This window comes from Vulpes vulpes, chromosome 14, assembly GCF_048418805.1.
Source record: "Vulpes vulpes isolate BD-2025 chromosome 14, VulVul3, whole genome shotgun sequence".
NCBI lineage: Eukaryota > Metazoa > Chordata > Mammalia > Carnivora > Canidae > Vulpes > Vulpes vulpes.
Genome location: NC_132793.1, coordinates 110028660 through 110046879, shown reverse-complemented (window position 1 = coordinate 110046879; position 18220 = coordinate 110028660). Strand labels below are relative to the sequence as shown.

General features: G+C 59.4%; 1 protein-coding gene across 2 annotated transcripts; it reads right to left on the bottom strand.

The window, feature by feature from the left end:
- Positions 1-6306: 6306 nt before the first annotated feature.
- MXD4 (MAX dimerization protein 4) lies at positions 6307-17823 on the bottom strand. 2 transcript variants are annotated; one of them, XM_025998917.2, is made up of 6 exons: positions 17458-17823; positions 17264-17363; positions 13846-13875; positions 8246-8360; positions 7084-7246; positions 6307-6763 (listed from the first exon to the last, which is right to left on the bottom strand). In XM_025998917.2, exons 1-6 carry the CDS (start codon positions 17519-17521, stop codon positions 6606-6608), a joined length of 630 nt encoding a protein of 209 aa, XP_025854702.1. In that variant the 5' UTR covers positions 17522-17823; the 3' UTR covers positions 6307-6605. The 2 variants fall into 2 exon arrangements, with proteins under 2 accessions (XP_025854702.1, XP_072593808.1); XM_072737707.1 differs by lacking the exon at positions 13846-13875 and having other exon boundaries at positions 17458-17664.
- Between the last annotated feature and the right edge of the window lie 397 nt (positions 17824-18220).

The following is an 18220-nucleotide window of genomic DNA, read 5'->3' as shown; positions in this document are numbered from 1 at the left end:
CAATATTTTTTTTTTAAATTTTTATTTATTTATGATAGTCACAGAGAGAGCGAGAGAGCGAGAGAGAGGCAGAGACATAGGCAGAGGGAGAAGCAGGCTCCATGCACCGGGAGCCCGACGTGGGATTCGATCCCGGGTCTCCAGGATCGCGCCCTGGGCCAAAGGCAGGCGCTAAACCACTGCGCCACCCAGGGATCCCAATTTTTCTCAATATTTTAATGGGGAGAAAAAGAGAATGGTCTAAGGCAGATATGGATCAATATTGAGTGGAAGATACTTCTTAATTCTTCATTTGCTTTACTTGTCTCTTTTCCTCTTCTAAAATATAACAAAGCCTCAAATGATCTGAAAAGCAAACTTTACAGGGGAAAAAATTCAGATTGGTCCCCCATCTGGAGGAAACCATCCTGCTGGTGAGCTGGGAGAAAAGGTCAGAGCCCATGGACCAGGAGGACTCCCTTGGCCACTGATCCTGGGGGCAGAATGGGACTCAGTGCCCTGAGGGACAGGAGCTGAGCTGGCTGGGAGGGAGGAAGTGCAGACAGCGCCTCCAGGACATTTTGCTGAGGAGGCAGAGATTGAGGGAGGGAGAAGCAGAATGACACGAGATGAGGGGGTGGGAATGTGGCATGGGGGGGAGGGTTTAGATTTAGGTTGAGAGGAACTTGGGGATGTTTATAGACTGTGAAGAGGAACTCAGAAAAGAGGAGAAGAAAGAAAGGGGCTGCTTTTTCTGGAAGATCTCCATGGTCCAGAGGATGAGGCACATGAAGGTGTCCTATAGTGCCCACTTTTCTTTGTAACCTCTGGGTCGTTTCCTGGGCCCGCAATTCTCCGTCTGATTTTTGAATTGCTGACCATGGTGATTTGTTTGAAAGATGTTTGTGGGGCAAAAAAAAGAAAGCCATACAAATATAAAGTCAAAATCAGAACATTATTAGCTCTCAGAGTACAAACAACACACAACAGGTTTCATCACTCAGACCCAGGAAACTTTCTTTGCAAACTTGACTTATTAGGGCATTTCTGCACTTAAAGTTGTGTTTTGGATTTAAGAAAGCAAATATGTTACATGTACTTCCAGGACAAGTTTTCTTTCCTCCAACCAAAATCATTTGGAGTTTTAGTGGGGTCCTTATAGAATCTAAAGATGCAGGGAACCCACGAAGAGCCCTCTCTGAGGAAGCAGTGAGGAGGCACACAGTGGGCTCAGCAGGCCTCCACGCGCAGCTGCAAGTGCACATGGGTTCGTCGACAGCTTTTTCTCCTTCCTTTAGGAATCTTTTTTTCTCCTGCTGCTACTAAAAACTATCTTAGGTTCTGGACAATATGTTTTTAGATATGTCTAAATGAAGTGTGATGTTAAAGATCATTTGTTCCTAGATGCAGTCTTTGGGACTGACGGGACTCCATTCTTGAAGCAATGAGGAGTGAAGTTTTCAGACATGGGAGAAGCTTTATTCTGCAGTAACAAATGTGACAAAAGGTGGCAAGAGACAGATACAGGGAGGTGCCTTGGGGAGAGGAGGAGCAAAGCTGGTTCCCTGAGGGTCAGGGAGCCGCCTTGAGGGTACAACTCTGGACCCAGAGGGCCGGCCAGAGACTGGATGACTCTGTTTCCAGCTGACAAGAAGGTGCACTTCTATTCTTCCCATTAGTCCTTCCTAGTCATAAGAAAACAAAGGCTATCGAGGAAGAGGATGGGAAGAAAATGGTTTTGTCTTCCATCATGCTGATATTCATGTAACCAAAGGAAAAACTCCGTGCTCACTCTCAGGAGCAGGTTGAGGTCAGGAGCTCATCAAGATGGTTCAGTTAGGTGAGAAGAAGAGTTTGGGGGTGAGAGGGCTCAGAGGAAGGCAGCAGTGAGGGGCCTGATAGGGGGCTCGGGGTCTCATCAGAGCCTCAAGACAGGCCAAGAAGACAGTTGAGAGCCACCTTGAACTCAACAGGCAAGTGGCATAATCCCGTTTATGTTCTGGAAAGATCTGCCTGCAGCTAGCATGCACTGAGGGCCTGGCCTGGCTTGGGCCGGGGAACAGAGGAAATAACATGAAAATGGTCTTGCCACTGGATTAACTCAGATTAGACCAACACCCAAATTTGGGGGCCATATTCCTGGCAGAAGTGTGATGGGAAGGGACATAGGAGCAGGTCACAGAGCTGAGCTGGGAGCTGGGAGTGGTGAGTACATAGGGACGGAGGGAATCTAAAGTGGGAGTGGGAAGCAAGCACTGAAGGTGTAGCAGCCCATGGGGAGAAAGCAGGCTCTGAGATTAAGGCTGTGGGGGGAAAAAACAAAAAAGGCTGTGGGGGGAACAGGACCACCTGAGGTCCTTCTGCCTGCCGAAAAGAGCTTGGAAGGGAGGGCTGATGTGGAGGCAGGGTCCCCCTTAGGGGCGCTGCTTGTAATCCAGGCTGAATCTGGAGATGGCATCTGGTGGCAGGAAGGGTTTTCCCTGAGGACCAGGGTCGGGTCCCAGGCCCACCGCGCTCAGTGGGTGACCTAGGGCAGGTGTGTGCCTTGTCTGAGCCTGTTTTCTGTCTTTGAGATAGGCCCAGTATGAGGACAGCAGGCTCTGATTTCTGCTTAGCACAGCTGGAGCCCCTGTGTGGTCTTAAGTCACAGCAATATTTGGAATTCAGAAGCCCCTCATTTACATTCACACCCCAAGCCCCAGCTGCCTTGTCATTAGGAATTCCGTTTTTTCAGAGATGCTCCCAGGGGGACTCACCCAGGTTCCAGAGGTAAGTGCTGCTGCCTGCTGGGGGAAGGAGGAGGAACCCCAAGTCATCCCCAGAGTGCCCTAACAGCCAAAGCCTGCTAGAGGGAATCACTGAGCCATCTCTAGTGTGCTGTGATGCCCTGGGGTCCCCAGAAAAGTCCTTTTCTGCTACCCAACTCCCCACTACCTGAGCATTTTGTCTCCTAGATGACTTGCACCCAGGGCCATACCATTTCACACCCCTGCCCTGCACAGCAGGGCCTGAGGGCAGCAGGCAGAGGCCATGCCAAGGACAGGTCCAAGGAAAGTTTCTCAAGGTGCATCCCTGACTGTCAACAGCAGCTGTGTGGACAGGGCACCTGGCTGAGAACACCCAGTACCCACACTGAGCCTGACCACCCCAAGGACCTAGTTGTCCTCATGAGACCCTGCTCCAGCCCCAGGGCCAGGAGCAAAGTCTGAATGCCAACAGCAAGAGCACCTGGTTGGCAAGTGGTGGGGGTGTGGTGGGCCTCCACTTTCATTCAGCTCCAGCTGTGTCTGTCCAGGGAGGCAGCCATGATGGTGGTAGCCAGCTGGCAGTGGGGAAGGACCACAGTCTGTGGGTTTCCCTGAAAGCAGAAGCTGTGGGCAGGGCAGTGAAGGCTGACACAGTCACCAGTGGGCTCAGGCTCCCTACGGAGGCTGAGGAGAGAGGAGCCAAATGTGGTGATGGAAAGAACTGGAAGCGAGAGGGGTGAGGTATAAAAATCTGTATTTATATTACAAAGACAGAATGGTACAGCACAGTCCCTCCCGGTGAACAGGCAGGTGGGTGGCCCAATTCTCTCCGGCGAAGACCTTGTGATACGCTGACCTGGCCAGCACCAGGCCCCCTGGGCAGCCCCAGACTCTGGCACAGAACCTGCCCTAAATGTGGCCCAGGGTCAGAGTTCTGGGGAGGGGGCCCCAGGTTAGCCAGCCCAGAGAGAAGCAGGGGGTGGGAGAGTGGGGGAAGCCTGCCTCACTCAGCAGATGGGGATTGTCTGGGGCCCTCGGGGCTATAGTTGGGCACACAGCTCCATCAGCCAGGAGAGCAGGTCTGGGCACTGGGCTCAGGACTCAAACTGCAGAGGTGGGCCAGGGCTCTGAGGAGGGGAAGCCTTCTCACAATCTCCCTTGCCAGCTGGGCCTGCTGTATGGGGGCCACTTCCCAGGGAGGATGTGGGCCCAGACCTGAGCCTGGAGCTCCAGGATCCCGGCCACTGAGGGCCACAGTGACCCACTAGGTGTATGTGGGGAGCATACAAACAGAGGTCACAGGTACCCCTACAGCCCTGTTCTGCCCCCATCTGCTTTCTACAGGCTCAACAATGCTCAGTTATCCAATGTAGCCTCAGCCAGGCCCCCTCTGGGTCTCTGTGGCCAATAGCAACAGCTAATCCGTGCAAAAGGCAGGGAGCCAGAGGACCGGAGAATGGATGTGTAACTTCTAGCACCAGATCCTGGCCCTGAGGACCACCCCTCACCTGTCTGCTGGTGGCAGGGAGGTCAGCTTCCTGGCCCGTGGCAACCATGGCCTGAAATACCATGGGCTGAGCTGCCAGGAAGGTCAGCTGAGGACCACCATTGGTCACGCAGGGAGGACTTTGCTGGCTAGGGAGGGAGCAGAGCCCCCAGCTAATGGGGGAGCTGGTGCTTTAAGAATTCAGAGCAAAGACCAACCCAGGGCCTGGACTTGTGGCTCCTGTAGTGGGTCTTCAACTCAGGTACTCCTATGCTGCCCAGAGAGGGCTGGATGCTCACCAGGAACACTCACTCTGTGGACATGCTCAGGCAGACAGGAGAAGCCACTCTGGGCACTCCAGACACCCTCCTCACCCTGGGAAGCTGGAAGGGGATGCTGACAGAATCGTTTTCCTTAAAACCAACAGCAAGATGTTTGCACGGTCTCCCCAATTCATGCCCTGTCTCCCACCAACCTGCTTTCCACTTGTCATCCTGAGCCCCTGCAGGGCAGAGTCTGTGCCAGAGATGTTTCCAGGGACCCGTTCTTCCACCCACCCTGGGGTGTCTGTCGGCATGACCAAATATAAACATGAACCTTCCCCCACAATCTGGAAATTGGTTACAATGCACCAGAAAGGGAAGCTGACCCTACTACAGGCCAGCCCCACAGCAAACCACCCAAATATTGCTGTGTGGACAAGGACTTCAGAAACCTTCAGGAAAGGCCAGGAGAGGCCTCCTAATGTCCACGCCTGGCTACCCCAGGTGGTGGGCTGTGTTCAGCAGCTGCCAATGTCTGAAATCTGCAGGCCTCACCTCAGGCCAGGGAGCAGGGAAGGGTCAAGCTGGGTACAGGTAAGAACCTATTTCTCTGGTTAGCAGGCTCCTGACCAGGAGGCCAGGCTGCCCAGTGGGCTCTGACCAACCCCTGGAGAGGGTGAAATGGGGTGCAAGAGTGCTGGGTCACTGGGAGGCCAGGTAGCAGAGAGCTGCCCGCACAGCCCCTGACCTGGCCCCACTGGCTCTCAGGCTCTCACTCCCAGAAAGCCGTGACTGCCACCAGTGGCTGGCACGTGTGGGGAGGAAGCTAGGAGGTCACCTGCTGGGCAGGCCAGGGTGCCCTGGAGCCACAGGGGAGATGCTGGTGGTGGTAGGCGGGGCAGGGCCAGATGTGGGACACAAGGCACACTTGGACAACGGTGACAGACAAGACGAGTCCCTGAGACGCTGGGTCGCTCCCACCCTCAGCAAACAAGGACACAACGGTGGCTAGGAAAATAGAGTACAAAAATCTCGTACAGGAAGTCGAGGCGACACATGCTGATGTTGCTTGGTGGGGAGTCTTTAGAGCTTTTTCTCTTTTAAAAATGTTTCTCTTTTGTTTTAGGGAAAAAGCCTCTCTTCTGGGAGCCCTGTTCTGGGCTACTAGGCAGGGCAGCATTTTTTTTTTTTTTTTGCCTTTTTTTTTGTTTTGTTTTTAAAGGTAGATGAGAAAGCCTCCTGAGGACTCTGGCTTCCTGCTGCCACCCCCAGCACAACTAAGCCCCTGCTGGGAGGAAAAGCCCCCTTCCCCACAGGCAGGCAGGTGAGCCAGGGTGGGAGGAGGAGCCAGCATAGGCCAGGGGCCCACATGTGCCCAAAGGACCCTGGAGGGCCTACTCCCCAAGACACGTACCCTCTTGGGGTCAAGTGACCACGTGTGTCTGCATGTGTGCATGTGTATGCATGGGGGCATGTGTGCCTAGGCGTGTGCGTGTGTCCATCTGAGGGACCTAACAGAGCAGAAGCTGCCCAGCTTGGGATGGGGTGGCTTGGCCTGTCCCTAGGAGCCCAGCCCTAGCTCCTGACACCTGTGGGGGTGCAAAAGCCCCTCTCCACCCACTTGCCCCAGGGTGCTCACCCGAGTCCCGCCCTTCATGGGTCCCTCTGTCCAGGCCTCAGGAGACTACGTGGACTGACAGACAGATGGACAGATGGACGGAGAGCCACGCCTTCCTTCCTTCCTCGGTCCACTCCTTTCTCCTGGGATCCAGGGTTGGGGTGTGAGCTCCCCGCAGTGGTCATTAAGCCCCTCACACGGTGCCCGCCGAGATTTGCAGCAATGATATTTAATACTTCTGGAATGATTAGGAATCTGAGAACAGGCGGCTACGCTGGGCTCCAGGATGTGAGAGCTGGGCCCCGCCTCTCTGCAGGGGTCCCTGCCCAGCTGGGAGGGGTGGGCGGCACAGCGGGCCCTGACCGGCAGGCGGGCGAAGGCGGGCAGCCTGGGCGGCAGCTGGAGCTTCCAGAATGGCACAGCAGCGGGCCCACGGAGAGGCTTTCAAGGACTGGAGGGCTGGCACGCTTGGCCGGGTAGGCAGGTGGGCCAAGGAGCTGAGGGCTCTAGGCCTACGAGAGGCCAGGGCGGCCAGGCCGCCGGCAGGGGGGCCCATAGCCCCCGTCGCTGCAGCCACCGCTCTGCAAGCTGTAGTGGTCGTCCACGTCACTGCTGCTGCCAACACTGTCCAGCTCACCAGGGCCAAACTCCATACCCTCTACGTCCACTTCTGGGGAGAACGGGGAGGGGGTCAGAATCTGAGGTGCCAACAGGGGTTCCTTCAAAGTCAAGGCCATTCTCTGGCCTTCATAGAGGAGGCAGAGGCTCTGGGGGTGGGGGTTGGAGGGTGGGGGCAGGACGGGGCTCCCCGTCTGCAGCCTGGTAAGGAACATGATGGCTCACTCCTGCAGGCCATCTGCCCTCCATGCCACACCCTCCTCATCCCACTGACTTTTGCTCCACACTGGGGAGTGCTTGCACACTGCTGGGCACACGCGGCCACCCTGCCCTCCTGGCTTTCCCTCCCTCCTGGCCGCTCTCATGACCCACCTTGCTCTGAGTCGTCAGTGGAGACAGCGGAGCCCGTGCTGTCCGTGCGTACACGTTCCAGGCTCTGCATGGACAGCTGCTCCAGGCGCCGTTTCAGGAAGCGGTGTTCTCGCTGCAGCTGCTCCTTGATGCTCAGTGCCCGGCGGTCCTGCTCCTCCAGTTTCTGGGGGTGGAGGGGTGGGGGGTCTGTGAGCCATGGGAGGTAGGGAAGCCATCCCCCCTACCAGAAGAACCAGGGCCCCGGGGCCGCAGGGTACCTAGTCCCCAGGGGGCCCCTAAGGTCCAATGAGCCCCCTCCTCACCCTACTGGGTGGTGACATCACCCGTCCCCTCCTACGCCCATGCCCTGCATCTGCTGACTACCTCCAGGAGACCCACAGCCACTGCCAGCTTGGCCAAGCCAAGCCACGTGGGCCCTGGGCTGGCACTGCCTCCAGGAAGACATCCTGCCTTGGTGGCGTGCCCTCACCCCCGATGTCCCCTCACCCCCTGCTTGCCCCAAGGGCAGCACTCTGCCCCCTTGCTTCTTCATCCTTCCCTGCTCTGCGAGACTCCAGGTCACTGACTGTGACTCTCTCCAAGATCCAGCCACTCTGCCTGGGGCTGCTCTTGCCGTGCCAGCTCAGAGGCTTTGAGGGTCCTTCCTGGAGACCCACCCTGGTTGGCCCAAGTGTCCTAAGAACCGCCCCCAAACCAGCAAATCTGTCTTCAGGCCTTGGGGGCCTGCCCTCAACAATGGCTCACCCCATCTACCCTTCTGCCAGCCCCAGGAGACCAACCCTACCCTCCACCCAGAAGCTCCCAATACACCTGGGCTGCCTATTTCCCATCCCACCCCTCCTGGCCCCATCTCTCCTAGTTGCTGCCCCTTCATGGCCCAGGGCCCCAGGGGCCATCTGCAGCCCACCTTTCCCTCCCCCAGCCTGGCATGGCTAACCGTCCACCCCCACCCCCTCTCAACAAAACCCAGCATGTGCCTGTGACCCCCTTAGCCCTCAGCATCCCCTGTGGCTGCACACCCCCACCTACCACCAGAGCCCCCCAGAGCTCTTAATGTATACCTGCTAGGTGGTTCCCCTCAGGCCCTCTGGCCACTCCCCCTGGGTGTATAGGACAAGCAGGGGTCAACCAATGGCCGTGGTACAGGCATCATCCCACTCACCTTGATGTGCATCTTGGCACGCTTCAGGAGGCTCAGCGTGGTGTGGCGGGTACTGTCAGGGCCCAGGGGTACCAGCTGCTTGAGCTGCTCCAGATAGAGCCTGAGTTTGGCTCGTCTGAAAGAGGAGACACGGAACCATCAGGCCAGGGTGGCACCGCCCGTGGGGACAACAGCAGTGGCACAAGAGGCGGCCAGTCAGAGTCCTGCATGGACCTGCTGAGGGTCCCTCTCTGGGGCTCCCTTCCCAGCCTGGCTGACAGCTTCCCCAGAGCAGCCTGGTACCCGCCTTCCAGATTCCCTAACATGGGAGAGCCCACGGCCAGGGCCTGTATAGCCAGCCAGCCCTGCACAGCCCTCAGGGCCTCAGAGCCCGTGCTCACCCCACTGTCCCCACCATCCACAGTAGGTCCAGGAGGCCAGGGCACAACCTGCAGCGGCAGGCTGCTCTTAGATGTCCAGGGGGCCCCAGGCAGGATTGGCATTCCACTTTGTCACGTTCAGAGTGGTCTCTGGTCATGTCACCACAGAAACACAGGTCCGTTGGGATCAGGGAGGGCCAAGGACCAGCCCCTCCCACCCCAATTTCGTATCTCCTAGAGGAAACAGCTTTATTGTAGATTTTGTCCCTGTGTCTGTGCGGATGAATGCAGGTTTTCACAAAACTGTCCTCGTAAGACCCAGTGGCATTGTTCACATAGCAGCCTTGGCCTTGGGTGAGGGGCTTTGGCCTGTATCCTGCCCATGCAGAAACCCTACCCTTCCTGGCTCATCTCTTCTGAGAAGGACAAGCTGGCAGAGACCACCAGGGTGGCCACAGCTCACCCTGAAGCACACCCTGGCCACCATGATGGCCCAGGAGACCCTGCCATATCCACGTGATGGACCATCCTGGCAGGAAGGCCTGGCTGCACTGCTCTGCTTAGGCTGTACTCTGAGAGAAGACCCTGGAGGGCAGGGTGCAGGTGTTTTTGTGAGGTCTTGACAACCTGCTGCCCAGCTGCCCTGCCAGCACCATGGCCAGGGCATGCTCCTTCCCTCATTAAATGCCAACCTCTGCTGTCCCAGCTTTTCTCTTCTGTCCCCGACATGCAAAAGCCCCAGCACATCTACGGCCTCTTGTAGCCTTAGAGCCTGGGAGAAAAGTGGGCAGGGATGGTTACTTCTTCTGGACTGAGGGGGCACCCAAGGCCTGGGAACAGGGGCAGCTGGGTGTGGGGCAAGAGCCCATCTGCAGAGCAGCAATAACAGTCCCACCCTGTAGAAGGAAGCTGGCGGCACTTAGATCCCATGGCCCTACATTTGTCACCCAAGCCCACATGGCTCCTTCCCACTGACAGGGCACCTCCCCACCTAGGATTCCAGCCCACAGCACCCCCAGGACCTAGACGTGTACCTGAGTGAGGAAGAACCTCCAGGACACAGGACTCCGGCTGTGCTCTGCCTCAGGACCTGACAGCCTGGGCACTGGGGACCTGCGTGTAGAGCAGCCCCATGCTCTGCCTGGGGGCTGAAGGACCTTCAGAGAGGAGCTCCCACCTCCACACAAATACAAGGCTGGGGAAGGGGGCATGCCAGCATGACCACCCGGAATCCGGGAACCTCTGCTCCCCCACCTCCAAGGGGCTGGAGTACCCCTGCTGCACCGCTGCAAATGGGGCCAGGAACACTTGGCACCAGCTGCAAACTGTGCTCTGTGCTCCAGGAGGGGCTTGCCAGGCAGAGAGCCACCCTCCCACAGCGGGCCCTCCTGTCCTGCCACCCTCACCAAGCTCACACGTGGGGTCCCCTTGTCCGTATGCTCTATAGCAAATGGCAATGCCGACAACCTACTGCGTGGTTACATAAGCAGTATGTGATCTTTGTGTAAAATCAAAGTGCAAAACAAGATAAAAAATAAAGTACCCCAAATCCCACCACCATCATTTTAGTGTATTCCACATTCTCACATCATGAATGTTCAGTGAAAAAATTGGCGTACGGAACCATCTATGTGACAAGGGACCCAATATCGTTTAAAAAAAACAGCAGACGCACACAAGAGACTCAACAGGACACAATGACGAGCAGGAGGCATGCGTCTCCAGGTGATGCGGTTGGCAACGTTTATTTCTTTGGCTTTACGGTTTTGTTTTGTTTTTTTGTTTTTGTATTTTCAGGTTTTCTATGCTAAAAAAAAAAAACCACACATTACTTTTACAATCAGAAAGAGAATTTGTACAAGAAAGAAAAAACACAGCTAAAAAGACAAATAACAGTGGAAAAATATCTGTAATACACATAAAAGACAAACGGTTAGTATTCGTGACATTTTGAGCTCATACACATCAAAAATAAAAAGAGGAATATCTTAATATGGACATGGGCAGAGGACACACACAGCCAAGTTGCAGAACACAGACAGCTAAGCTAAACACAAAAGCGACTAGGCCGCACAGCCGGCTAGGAAATGAGCACCCGGCAGGGGAGGCGGGCACCTGGGCGGGACAGCCTAGACTAGCTGGCTCTGGGGCTGGCCCGGGCACCCAGCCACGCATCACTTGCGGGGAGCAAACAAGGGCCACGGCAGGACTTGAACCCTTGAGTGGCACCTGCACTATCCCCCAGGTGTGCAGCTTTCCACAAGGCCAGCTCCACCATGGGACTGAGCAGAGCACCATGGCTAAGGACACTGTCTGTGTGGACACGGGGCCCAGGGGGAGGAAAAGGCTCAGACACGGGAGGACAGTGCTCATGCGGTGTCAGGGGAAAGGTTGAGTTATGAAACCGTGGATAACACAGTCCCACTTTTATCCATGTGAGTTAGTATCCGCGTGGAAGAGGATGCAGGTGTGGCCTCCCAGCCGCCTAGGATGGCTCTCTCTGGGGTAGGGTGCAGGGGAGGACCCCTGAGCATCTGTGATGGACGTGGACGGGCTGCTTTAGATATCCTAAATCACAGGCTTCTCAAAGGACACAGAGAGCCCGCCAGACAATCCCCCTGCAAGGCTTAGCACCAGACCACACACCTGCCCAAGTCCCAGAGAGCACTCAGCGAGGACTGCAGTCTCGGTGGGGCCAGACCCAGCTCTGCTAGGCACTGGCTGTGGGGGCCCCAGGCAGGTCCTCACCCTCCTGTGTCCCACATACAGCCCCTGGGGGGAGCGGAGGAGGTGCCGAGGCCCCGCAGCCTGGGGCCGCACTGGGCCCGGGGGAGCCCTGAGCTGGAGCCGCCCCAAGCTGGAGCGGCCACGGTGCCGCAGGCCCTCTGCCAGCGCCCCGTGGCTGTCCCCAACATTCCTGGGAGCTTTGAAAATTCACCACTTCCTGAAGGAACCCTGTGTGGATTCGGGAGGCAGAACTTGCCTCTGGGAATCACCGCATTAGTGTTAATAGCAGCTTGGTCTCTGGCCACTGGCCACAGCCCAGCTCTGGACACAAGTCCTTCTTAGCTTCTCACCACAAGCCCCTGCTCTGAAAAGGACGTCCCAGTGTCTGTACAGCCACACTCTGAGCCACCCCAGGTCCGGCCGCCAGGGAAGAGGTCAGAAAAGGAGGAGCTGCCCTGCCCTGTGGCTACCTGGGGAACGAGGCCCCTGTTGGCCTCTTCTGCTCACCTGTATCCTCTAGCTGTGAGGTTTACAGAGACCCTGTGCTGCACCAGGCAGGTGGGGATGGCCCACAGGGAGCCCCTAATCCACACACAAAAGGTCTGGAGCTGGGACAGGAGGCTCATCCTGCCAAGGAACACCCAATCTGCCTGGCCCCCGGGCCTGGGGTCAATAGTGGAGCACTGGCCCTAGCAGAACCACTGGAGCTGCTTTCTATGAGGGAGGATGGGGAGGCCTGGGAGGAGGACCAGCAAGGCTGACCAGGCTGCCTCACAGAACAGGCAGGGGAAAGCCCCGGGGGCCTGACCTGGCACACCTCTAGGGAGGGCGACCTCCAGGGCCTGCTCCCTGGGGCTGGCCGGGTGACCCAGCCAGTGCTTCTTCCTTCCTGTGGCCAGCAGCCAGGAGTATCTTGCATCAGCACTGGGCAGCCACAGGTACAGCCTTGACCCAGGTCCCTACCAGGGGCTCTCTGCATCTATCTGTTGGCCAGGAAGGCACAGGACCCTGCATGGGGGTGGGGGAGTGGATAAAGACCTCAAGCGACCCATCTACCCTGCTTCTATGTTGCAAAAGGACCCTCCAAGACCCAGCCTAAGGGCAAGCTTCAGGAGAAGGTCACTGAGGCCAAGGCCAGAGTCAAGGGGCAGTTGTAGGGGTCGAAGGCCAGCAATCTGTCCTGCTCTGAGAGCTGCCATGCTCTTGGCACCCGATCTCCCATAGTATCATCCCCCTTCTGCACGGAGAGGCTGGTTTCCCAGGCACTACCCCAGGATGCCTTCTCCAGAACACTTCCACATGTCTGTCCAGGCCCCTGGGTCCCAGTGAAGGCTAGCCATCTCCTCCAGCCTAGGAGTGACCCAGGGTCTGCCTGGCTTTCTAGGCCCCCGCACCTGCCCCACCTCCACGGCCTCTCAGGAACCCCTCAAACACACAGGAGCAGTCCAGGAAGTACGGTTCCTCCAGAGAACACAGTGTCCTGTCCCTGCCCAGCTCCCGCCCAGCTGAGGGCCGAATCCCAGGGGAGCGGAAGCTGGCGCTGCCGTGGGCGTCGGGGGGGGGGGTGTGTGTGTGTGGGGGGGGGGGGGGGAAGACACAGAGAACTGGCTAAGCTCCAAACCTTCCCAGAGCAAGCTGGGAGAGTTCAACTTGTATGCAGGAGCCCCCCTCCCACACTGGCCCATTTCACAGGTGGCAGCAGAGGTCAGGAAGAAGCTACCGTGTGGCAGCCCTTGGTCCTGGAACCAAGGCTCCTGCCTTTGGGGTCTCTGTGCCCACCCATAGCTCCCACCACCCCACTGAGATTCACCATGAGGGTCCCTGTGTGCAGGGCTGAGCCTGCCTGCATCTTGTCCCTACTTCAGAGTGGGCCCAGGCTTCTGGAGCCGCTGGGGGCAGAGCCAGGCCCATAGCACCCAAGCTGGGATCAGCTGGGGAGGCTCCCCAGGGCGTACCTCGGGCGACAGTGCTCCCCTTCCCTGCCCTCTCGGTCCTCAAAGGACCCAGAGCAGACCAGGCCCTGCAGCCAGAAGGTGGGCATGAAGGGTTCCACAGGATCCTGCCCCTGGCCAGACCTTCCCCGCAGCCCACATAGCCAAAGACCAGCTGCTCTTCCCACTGCCCCATGTGAGATCAGTGGGAGCTCCCTGGAAGGCAGGCCCCAGGGTGCAGTGGACCCCAGACCAAGAGGCCCAAACCCTCCTGGTTGGAGGCCAGTATCCCAAGAGCTCTCTCGAGAGCTGCTCCCAAAGGGACTCAGATGCCCCATGTTAGATGGATCTCCTGCTCTAGAGAGCAGGCATGCTCCAAGACCCTCACCCGTGCCCTCAACTTCCAAGGGCCTGGGTCCCATGTCTGCCTCCTGAGGGCAAAGCCTGACTCCTCCTTTACAACTGACCCTCCACAAGCAAGGGTGCGCCTGGTAGCATGGTCAGCTGTACCCAGGACACACAGGGAGGGGGATTAGGCAGCTCATATGGGTGACTGGGGGGTGGGGGACAGGGCATCACTTACCTGTGCTTTTCTAGTTCATTGTGTGAAGACCTGTTTAGAGAGATAGAAAGACAGAGCTCACTCTGCTGCCTAATCACCAATACAAAAGAATGACAGCTCTACTCAGGGGCCTAGGAACCTGCAGATGGTGGCAGTATGAGGAGGGCTGGGGCAGGTGAGCAGCTGCGACTAAAGGCAGGGTAGGGGAACCTTGCACCAAGTGACCAGGACAGGAGACACAGAGGTGCAGCTGCGTCTAGGGATGCCTAGGGCCACCTGGCTTACTCAGTGAGGCATTTGGGGGCTCTGGAGGCAAGATGCCTTCCAGAAGGCACTAGGACTGATCCACCCTGTGCTCCCAAGGCTTCCTGGGCACTGAGCCACCAGCCTTGCCCGTTCCACACTCCTGGAGGCCAGCAGGGTCTTTGGGGCCCCAGGAGCTGGCCTAGAGGGCCAACTGCAGGTGAGGACATGGAGTGGTCCTGCCCTGACATTCCCAAAGTGCCACTCCCCTGCGGTTGGGCTCTCCCACCAACACAATCACAGTTCATTGCACCAGTGGGGATACCCAGGGACAGAGCCGACCTGGCCCAGGTGGGAGACTGAGGCTGGCCCTCCTGCTTCCCTCTGGGGCCATGGTCCTGGCCTCCCTGGGTCCAGCAGTGGCCCTATCTGCTGCTCCAGCCCTACCCACCTGGCCCATCCAGACAAGGGTACAGAATCCTGAGGACCCTGGTAGGCAGTTCCGTGGTAGTTGCCTTGTAGGACAATAATTCAAGAAGGTCAATTTCCCAGTTCCAGAGTTTTTTCCCAGTTCAGGTGGGGACCCCATGGACAGCCAGGGCTCCTAGGCCTGCCAGGCTGCCTCACATGCGAGCAGAGGGCCCAGACTACCTCAGGGGACACCCAGATTGAGTGTTGTGTCCCCCTATCCCTCACTCTTTCCTGGAGCTTCTGCTGACCTCTGCCTGCCTGCCCACACTCTCCTGCTCCCAGGAACTCTGGGCTAGGTGTCTCTCATCCCCATCCAACCAGCCAGAGTGCCTACCCATCCTTCTTGCCTCTGCCACCTACCATGGTTCATGGCCCTATCAAAGCCAAATGGGGTCCAAGGCCTCCTCTCTGCTCACCAGGGCCACCTGGGCCTCCCTGTGAAGCTTTGAGAGAGCCTCCAGACCTGGGTCCTGGGGGGTCTTGAGGGCCTGCTGGTCACAGGAGCTGGGCAGGGAGCCAAAGAACCTCTGCCGGGCTGGCCAGGACCAGGAGGGAGCAGAGCTGTCAGGTTCCTCTCAGCCAGGACCACAGCCCCTTAGTGCGGGTCTAGAGGTCTGCTCCCATGTGAAGGATGTGAGGGTTAGTGAGTGTCCTTCGACGTAGAGGGCTTGGCCACCCCCTCACAGTCTGGGTTACACTCCTCCTGGAGGGCAAGGGTCACTCCTTGGCTAGCTGGGGATGAGAGGGGCCCAGAGCCCCTCCTGGGGCTCCTCCCAGGCCCAGACATCTGCAATGGCCTGTGGCAGGTTTGTAACGTGGGTCCCAGGAACACCCTGTCCTACACCTGGGAAGAGGGGCCCCCCCGGGCTGGAGCTCTGCTGAGAACATTCTTGGCATCACTTCGTTCGCACCTCACTTTGGGCCCTCCAGGTAGGAACTCCTGTACCCATGTTCTCGGAGGACCTGAGCCCCAGCAGGCTGGCTCCAGTTTCCTCTTACTGAACCACTGTCCCCAAAAGCCCTTCCTAGAGCCCTGGCAATAATGGGGCCTCCTGCACACACATTGCCCTCCTGACCCACTGCTCACCCCTCACCCTGGGCCCAGCTGGGCCCACCCTTTCCCCTCACTTTGGTGAGACACAGATACCTTGCATGGTGGGACATCCCTGTCAAGTCAGAGGCCCAGGACCCTCTGAGCCCTGCTCTGCCCTCACCCCTGATCTGGGCCAACTGGGCCCAGCTGGGTAGGGACAGCCTTCGTGGCCCTCTCACTGGGGGTTCCAGCGGCTCTACCCAGAGAAGGGGCACGGAGGCAAACTGCAGCCCAGGAAACCCCCTCGGCCCTCCCCAGGGCACTCAAGGTGGCAGCACATAGAAGGCCAGGAACCCACCTCAGAATGGGGGTTCCGAGGATGGGAGGCTGGCCCCAGGCATGTAATTCAATTTCTCAACACCTGCTTTCTCAGCCTATGATGCATCTATCCTGGGTTGGGGGAATAGTACGAGAAGCCCTCAGCACACCAGGAACCCCAGAGTCTTAATTATGACTCTGGCTATCAACTCTGGGTACCTCATAGGACTCTAAGGTCACGTTCCAGAGTTTCCACAGGTGCCAGGGCGTGTGGGGCAGTGAGAGCCAGCTAGCTGCTCGAGGACACCAGAGAGGGGGTGCCCTCTCACAATCCTTTCCCAAACCGTCCTCAGCAGGGGACCAGGAGCTGGGACTCAGAGGCACGTCCGGCCAGGGCAGATGGAGACTCAAGCAATCCCCTGCCAGGCCCAGGGCGCCAGAACGTCACAGGAGATAGGTCCTTGTGCCAGCCATTCTGTTTCCCAAGAACGGGCAGGCCACAGGAATGAGCCGCACCCTCTGCCAAGGGGCCCCCAAGCCCCCTGCAAGGTTCCCTGCCTGACAACAGGGTCCAGAGCCGGAGAGGCCAAGGCCGTGCCTGGTGTGCTGTGGCCCTCTTGGCCCTCGCAGTGGGGAGCCCCACCGGAGCCCTAGCTCAGGGTCCCTCCTGCAAGGATGTGCACCCCAGCTTTATGCTTCTACAGCCTGGGAAGGAGGCCAGAGTAGGGGGTGGGGGAGTGCTGGCACCAGGAGGGCTGCTGCGGGCAGCCAGCACCTCTTCCGGCTACCCTTCGGGAGGGCCTCCTGTCCAAAGAAGGGGACCCGACACTTGTCGCCGCAGCTTCACATGTGTCAGGACGATGGGCAGGGGGGCCCCGGGCACGGCCTGCTTACGCCCTCTTTGTCCAGGCCCTGCGGGTGGGGGTGCTCGGCGCAGCAGCGGGGCAGACGCGGCCACCCCCCGCGGCGGGCAGTCCCATGCAGTGCGCACCGACCCTCAGTGTCCCCGGACGCACGGGGCCCCGGCCAGCGCCCACCGACAACTTTTCTTCCTGCCCGGAAAAGTCCAGAACAAGTTACTAGCGGGGAGCGGCTGCGGGAGGAGACCCCGGGCGGCGGGCGCTGTACGCGTGGCACTGTTTACGCGAGAGGCCGAGGAGGCGCGGCCCGCGGGAAGATGGCGACGGCGCGGGCGGGGCCGGCCGGGCGGGGCTGCGGCCGCGGCCCGGGTGCTCCTCCTCCTCCAGGCTGGCCGCCGGGGCGCGCGGCCGTTGCTGGACTGCGGCCCGGGGGTCGGGGCCGGGGGAGGGCGCTCCGGGGCGGGAGGGGGGGGACGACCCCCGGCGCCTGGCCGAGCGGGGTGGGGGGCGGTACCTGTTGTTCGGGGCCTTGCGCACCAGGCCAGCCGCCTTTGTCTTCTTCCTGGCGAAGTCCCCGTCGAAGGGCAGCACCGAGGCGTAGCCGTGCTCGGCCTCTGCGGACAGACGGCGCGGTCAGCGGACCCCGCCCGACCCCGGCCCTGCCGCCCGCCCCCCGCGTCCCGGCGCACAAAGGGGCGCGGGCGCTACCTCGGTCCCTGCGCTCCAGGTACTCGGCCGCCTCCAGCAGGATCAGCAGGGAATTCAGCTTCATCGTGCCACCCGTCCGCGCCCGCCCGCGCTCTCCGGGACGGCGGCGGCCGCTGCCCGGCCCTCTCCGGCCGGCTCCGCTCGCCGCCCGCCCCGCGCGCCCGGCGACCCTACTTCCCCGACTCCCGCGGACTCCCAGTGCGCTCGGCCGCCACCCTCCGCCTCGGGCCCTCAAATTGACACATAAGGGCGAGCGGCGGCCGGCGTAGCCAATGGGGGCCGGCGCTGCGGCTCTGGGGGCGGGTGCTGGGTCGGGCCGGGGCCAATGGGAGCCGTCCGAACGCCTCGGGCCGGGCCGAGAATGTTGACAGATGCGATGCTCGGTTCCTATAGGCCGGCCGCGCTAGTAACAATTTAGAAGCCCAAGCTTAGCAACAGCACGTGGTGGCCCGGCCCCCGCGCTCGCTGACTGGTGGCTGCTGTGCATGTTAAGTAGGCTCTGCGCGCCGATTGGCCCGGAGCGCTCTATGTAAAACAGGCCCCGCGGACCAATGGGCGGCTGCGGGGCGCGCGGCCAATGAGGGCGCCGCGGCCGGACGGGTTGCCGAGAGGAAGCGGAATGCCGGGGGACTGCAAGCCCCGGGGCCGGTGCTCCGGGACGCGTGAGGGTACGCGGGCCATGGGGTGCGCGCACTGTGCAAGCCCCGGCCACCCCGGGACAGCTCCACGGGGACAGGGGACCTGGGGTGGGCTGCAAAACGAT